Genomic DNA, 6,889 nt, shown 5'->3' with positions numbered 1-6,889 from the left:
ATATCCCAGCTCCAGCTTGTCCTCATATCCCAGCTCCAGCTTGTCCTCATATCCCAGCTCCTTGTCCTCCCCCACACCAATTAATCTCCCCCATACCCTTTAATCTCCCCGCACCCATTAATCTCCCCCATACCCTTTAATCTCCCCGCACCCATTAATCTCCCCACACCGATTAATCTCCCCGCACCCATTAATCTCCCCACACCCATTAATCTCCCCATACCCATTAATCTCTCCATACCCATTAATCTCTCCATACCCATTAATCTCCCCCACACCAATTAACCTCCCCCACACCCATTAATCTCCCCCACTCCCATTAATCTCCCCACACCCATTAATCTCCTAGCCTCCCCAGATACAAGCATCAATAAGCACACTCTTATTTTCAGAATAGTTCTGTGAAAACAAAATCCTTCATATTTCGAAATCGAATTAAGGATCATTAAAAAACCAAAAGCCCACAACAGAGAAAAAAAAAAGAGTCAAAAACAGCATTTATTCGCTATATTCATTGCGTGTTTTTTTTCGAAATTTTTTCCAGTATTCTCTCAGTTCAATAAGATATTTTTTTGTTGAATTTATTTCAGTAATCATTTACATTTATGTGTCATGTTTAGGACTGCCTTGAGGCCTGGAATATTGACATTAGTTAATATGTAAATATGACAGTGACAACTCTGTCGGCAGCGTGAAGGTGACAACTATGACAGCAGCATGAGGGTGACAAAAATGACAGCAGCATTTGGTGACAACACCGACTATGTCAATGTTTTTATTAAGTAATATACAATATAATGATCATATTTACATCAATTTACAAGGGGAAAATACTTCATTTATATATAGTTTTATTTAGTTCTCAGTAAACCAATTTTCCATATCATCACCGAGCATGAACCGTAAACCCCAAATGTTATACGTGATCCTGTCTCGCAAGAACTTCAATATTCTGTCTACTGAGTAACCCTCCTGTCTGCTTAACCACACAAAAAATGTAATCAGAAAGCAGCATAATTATTGTGTTCTTAATTTTCTTGAATTTGATGCCAATATGAAACATCAAAAATCTCATTAAATCCACTGTAATGCTTGGTCCACATAAAGCTTTAAGAGTGTCTCTAATCCAGTTTACAAGAACAACTTTCTGCTTACAGAAATAAAATATATGCATATTATTCTCAATATCAGTACATTGGTCACACCTATTGTTGTCCTTAATGCCCAACATCAACAACCTATCATTAGTAGGGAGGGTCTCGTGAATATAGCGATACAACAGCTCACGTTGTTTAGGGGCAATAAATTTAACTTGAAGGTTTGCCCATATTACTCGCCAGTTTATAAGTGGATATGTCTTGTCTACTCAAGGAACTATATGTGGGAGCAGAACATCATACACGTGTTTTCTGCTCATTATTAAACAACTTTTATCATTACAAATCAGCCTGAGAACATCAGTTGACCAAGAATGTAAGTGCGGTGAAATAAAGGCAAGGTCAGTATACTCTGGCATATGTATCAAGTGGCTAACACGTATTTTACAGAAATAATGCCCTTTGGCATTTACATTATTCCTTTGTATTATTGCCTTTCTAAAGGTAACACATAAGATAGCCAATAACTTATGGTACACATTCAGTCTCACTATTCCACCGTCTTTCTTACATTTGCATAGTGTAGTCCGTTTAATTGGTTGGTATCTACCATACCATACATATCTAAAAATAGTTTTGTTACTCTCCATAGCACTTTACTTGTCAGTTGGAAAACTGTGAGACAAATACCACACTCACTCTAAAAAAAATAGCAATTGATTATTACAGCCTTCTGAACAAGGTTAATTTCCGACTTGACAACATATTCGTTGCAAGTATTATATTCCCACATAGTACTTGCCAATTTGTCACCAATGTTGTTCCATATGTTTTATACCAGCAAATCCCGGAAGCCTGAATGGACTCCACTACCTTGAACCATGAACCTGTCCAGGTAACTTTATTACACCAACTGCCAAGCCCCATCATACACGTTTTGTTATTGTTAATGACAGCACCTGTTGCCCTCTCCAAGTTGTCTAACTCATTCTGAACATTCACCACCGAGTCTTCTGTCGACACAAATATAGTTGTATCGTCTGCATAACCCACAACAGGAAGTGTCATAGCATTAGGAAGACGAGGTGGAACAATATGTTGAATGTCATAACATTGTCATAACATTGCTTTTTATTGCCAAGTAGAATGGCTCTTGAAAAATAACATACAACATCATTGAGCGTGAACATCCCTGACGTACCGATCTTTCTATTGAAAATGGTTTACGTAAGACACCATTGATACACACGCAGCTCCGACACTGTTTATAAAGCATACAGATACAATCAATAAATTCTTGTGAGACTCCGATCCTATCCAATATTTCTAATACAAACTGAGCATCATCACGGTCAAAGGCTTTCGACCAGTCGAGGTTTATCATGGAGGAAGGAACATTATTCTCAGAGAAATAATACACAACATCCCTAATTTCATTATTATAATTCATTATGGATCTTCTAGGCACACCACAAAACTGTTCCTTGGATATAATTTTATCCATTACAATCTTAAGTTTATTCGTCAACAATTTTGAAATTATTTTGTAATCCTGATTGAGCAAGGAAAGTGGCCTCCAGTTCGTTAGAATATGCAAATCACCAGTTTTAGGTATCATCTTAATAATCCCATGAGATTGTGACATGCTAAACTGTCTATGCTGTATGCTATACTGCACCACTTGTACAAAGTCTATACCAATGACATCCCATAGATATAAATAAAATCCTTCATACAGTCCTTCATACGTTTTAAATCAATACTCTGGGTTAATTTATGTCCACCTGTCTTCATATGACTGGATACTCAACCAGCTTTCACACGACCCTTACCCTTTCTACGTGTCTACTAGATCATTAGATTATCTAATGATTATCATCCAATAGTAGATTATCATTTAATCTAGTAGATTATCATCTACCAGACCTTACAGAAGAGGGTGGAGTTGCCCTCTGCACAGACATTTCTTCGTCACTATCACGCATGGTGTCATCCTCTACATCCAGCTGACAACCAATTAATTGTTCCATCGTCACCTCACCGGAGTCAGCACCACCATCAGCATCGCAGCTGAGGGCAGCTGAAGTGACTATGTTATGGGTGTCCACATTCACATTATGCTGGCTTACCTCACCCACACAAGGTTGGATGACAGCAGGTATAGTGTCCTGAGCAGTGTCACCTGCACCGTCCTTGTCTGCTTCACCTGCACCGACCTCACCCACACTGGGTGACACTTCCACAGACGTTTCAAGCGCAGAGTTTTGGGTTACGTCATCTACCCCACCTGAAACTGCAGCACTTACAACAGTGGGTTCATGTTCTGGTGCACCGTCCTCCAGTAATGGCGGGAAGTCATGTTCAGGAAATTTTTTGATAAGTTCTGTTGCCTGCACCTGGCAGGCAACAGCCAAGTGACCAGTACACCCACACTTGACTGTTGCCTGCACCTGGCAGGCAGCAGGCAAGTGACCAGTACACCCACACTTGACTGTTGCCTGCACCTGGCAGGCAGCAGGCAAGTGACCAGTACACCCACACTTGACTGTTGCCTGCACCTGGCAGGCAGCAGGCAAGTGACCAGTACACCCACACTTGACTGTTGCCTCCACCTGGCAGGCAGCAGCCAAGTGACCAGTACACCCACACTTGACTGTTGCCTCCACCTGGCAGGCAGCAGGCAAGTGACCAGTACACCCACACTTGACTGTTGCCTGCACCTGGCAGGCAGCAGGCAAGTGACCAGTACACCCACACTTGACTGTTGCCTGCACCTGGCAGGCAGCAGGCAAGTGACCAGTACACCCACACTTGACTGTTGCCTGCACCTGGCAGGCAGCAGGCAAGTGACCAGTACACCCACACTTGACTGTTGCCCCCACCTGGCAGGCAGCAGCCAAGTGACCAGTACACCCACACTTGAAACAAGTCTTCAGTTGTCCACTGTAGATAAATGAAATATATTGACCTGCTACTGACACTGAAGAAGGAATATTACGGTGAAGTTCTATTTTCACTGTTCTTGTACCAATGAAACATCCTTTTCCTTCTCCAAAAGTATATTTATTGAAACGAACATTGTCCAATTTCCCATATTGTTCCAGTATGCAATAGTTCTATTCGACATTTCAAACGGCGCTTCCCTCATAGAAACATATGTAAACGTTTTGCTCAAATTAATCACTTGCACCGACCCTTTCCCATTAGGCAAACTGATAATGTCTCCATCAAACTTCATCAGAAACTCGGAAAAACGTCACATTGTTTTCAAATTTCACCACCACTCTGTTTCCTGGCAGTGGTTGGAAACCAAACACTTCATCCATCTTGATCTGTAGCACGTCGAAGATCATCGCGTAGATCAGGTCATAATTCAGTGTTGCAATTGAACTTGAGTCCAACGTACTCCTTCCGCTTAAGTGGAAGTGTGTAGGAGTCAATGATGGCCCATACTCCACCCCAACAATGACCACACAAGTGAGGCTACAGGCTCACAAGTGAGGCTACAGGCCCACAAGTGAGGCTACAGGCCCACAAGTGAGGCTACAGGCTCACAAGTGAGGCTACAGGCCCACAAGTGAGGCTACAGGCTCACAAGTGAGGCTACAGGCTCACAAGTGAGGCTACAGGCTCACAAGTGAGGCTACAGGCTCACAAGTGAGGCTACAGGCTCACAAGTGAGGCTACGACTGACAAGTGAGGCTACAGGCTCACAAGTGAGGCTACAGGCCCACAAGTGAGGCTACAGGCTCACAAGTGAGGCTACAGGCTCACAAGTGAGGCTACAGGCTCACAAGTGAGGCTACAGGCCCACAAGTGAGGCTACAGGCCCACAAGTGAGGCTACAGGCTCACAAGTGAGGCTACAGGCCCACAAGTGAGGCTACAGGCTCACAAGTGAGGCTACAGGCTCACAAGTGAGGCTACAGGCTCACAAGTGAGGCTACAGGCTCACAAGTGAGGCTACAGGCTCACAAGTGAGGCTACGACTGACAAGTGAGGCTACAGGCTCACAAGTGAGGCTACAGGCCCACAAGTGAGGCTACAGGCTCACAAGTGAGGCTACAGGCTCACAAGTGAGGCTACAGGCTCACAAGTGAGGCTACAGGCCCACAAGTGAGGCTACAGGCTCACAAGTGAGGCTACGACTCACAAGTGAGGCTACAGGCTCACAAGTGAGGCTACAGGCTCACAAGTGAGGCTACAGGCTCACAAGTGAGGCTACAGGCTCACGAGTGAGGCTACAGGCTCACAAGTGAGGCTACAGGCCCACAAGTGAGGCTACAGGCTCACAAGTGAGGCTACAAGCTCACAAGTGAGGCTACAGGCTCACAAGTGAGGCTACAGGCTCACAAGTGAGGCTACAGGCTCATCAGTCAACACGCCAGCCGAGAGCGATGACAAGCACGTCTGCTCACCACCGCGCCCTGGACGCGACTCTTACTATGTCAGCAGGTATCATCTGACACACAAAAGCAAGTCCAGGGGCCAGATTCACGAAAGCAGTTACGCAAGCACTTACGAACCTGTACATCTTTTCTCAATCTTTGGCGGCTTTGTTTACACTTATTAAACAGTTAATGAGCTCCGAAGCACCAGGAGGCTGTTTATAACAATAACAACAGTTGAATGGGAAGTTTTCAGGCTTGTAAACTGTTTAATAAATGTAACCAAAGCCGTCAAAGATTGAGGAAAGAAGTGCACGTTCGTAAGTGCTTGCGTAAGTGCTTTCGTGAATCTGGCCCCCTTGTCTATATAACATCCTACTTCAATAAACATGACAAGCTATATATAATTATCTGGAGTACTATCCTTAATATTATCCCCTTAAAAACACTGGGATTTCCATCATTCGTATTACACAATGTAAAAGTTAAGGAATCTTCAGGAAATTCAATTTAACATTAAGCTATCTAAGAAGTATAATAAAAAATTAAATCTTGTAGTAGTATTTGTGCGTTCTGGCTCCTGCTGTGTGTGTTGCGACTGAAACCAATTACGGCTTCAGGAGTGATATATCACTCCAGACGCGGCATGATCTTGAAAATACACCCTCCGGACCCCTTGAGAAACTCCACATCTTAGTTGATCGTCCCTTCAGCAGCGAGATGTCCCAGCGCGCAGCTTGCTTTTATTATGATCTCATGTTGCTGATGGTGATTGCTTTCCTCCAAGACCAAAATTCATTTATGAGTACGACGTTCCTTCTTGAGAGAGGGAGAGAGAGTTAGTCAACCTGAGTTTATATTGTTATAACTTAATAAATATGTGATGATTATTCTTCAAGATACACAACGTTCAAGATAATATATATATATATATATATATATATATATATATATATATATATATATATATATATATATATATATATATATATATATATATTAACATTGACGTCATACACAGGTGCCCACGCGGCTTCAAGATGTGTCACCAGAGTTCTTAAAGAATGTAAGACTAAGTACAGCGTGTTCTTTTCTTTAATATACTTAATAAACCATTCGAGGAAAGATCATCCATTCATTATCTTACTGTCTGGAGACTTTCCATTAATTACCTGGCAGTCCGTGGCAGTGTGGGCTGCGGCTCTGTAAAGTTGCTGCCATTTGAACTTGCTGGTGGGAAACTATAGTTTTTCTCGAATATGAAGCGTGCTTGAGAACCGTCCACGCTCTCTCGACCGCCTGCCCAGGATTCGAACCCAGGACGAGTCGATTGTGAGCCAACAGCGTTCACCATTGAACCACAGTTATGTGATGTTACTGTGGTTTATGTGTTTACGTCTTTCTC

The 6,889-nt window shown here is 42.9% G+C and overlaps 1 protein-coding gene across 1 annotated transcript in view; it reads left to right on the top strand.

Moving 5' to 3' along the window:
* The first annotated feature begins 5,493 nt into the window (after positions 1-5,493).
* LOC138366838 (clumping factor A-like) overlaps positions 5,494-6,889 on the top strand; it is a 3,582-nt gene continuing 2,186 nt past the window's right edge. The window contains exon 1 of the mRNA XM_069328125.1: positions 5,494-5,551. Within this exon, the coding sequence (XP_069184226.1) occupies positions 5,494-5,551 (58 nt within the window). The remainder of the gene's footprint in view (positions 5,552-6,889) is intronic.

Source organism: Procambarus clarkii, chromosome 20 (assembly GCF_040958095.1).
Source record: "Procambarus clarkii isolate CNS0578487 chromosome 20, FALCON_Pclarkii_2.0, whole genome shotgun sequence".
Lineage (NCBI taxonomy): Eukaryota > Metazoa > Arthropoda > Malacostraca > Decapoda > Cambaridae > Procambarus > Procambarus clarkii.
The sequence above is the reverse complement of the archived record's forward strand: the minus strand, read 5'-3'. Positions and strand labels throughout refer to the sequence as shown.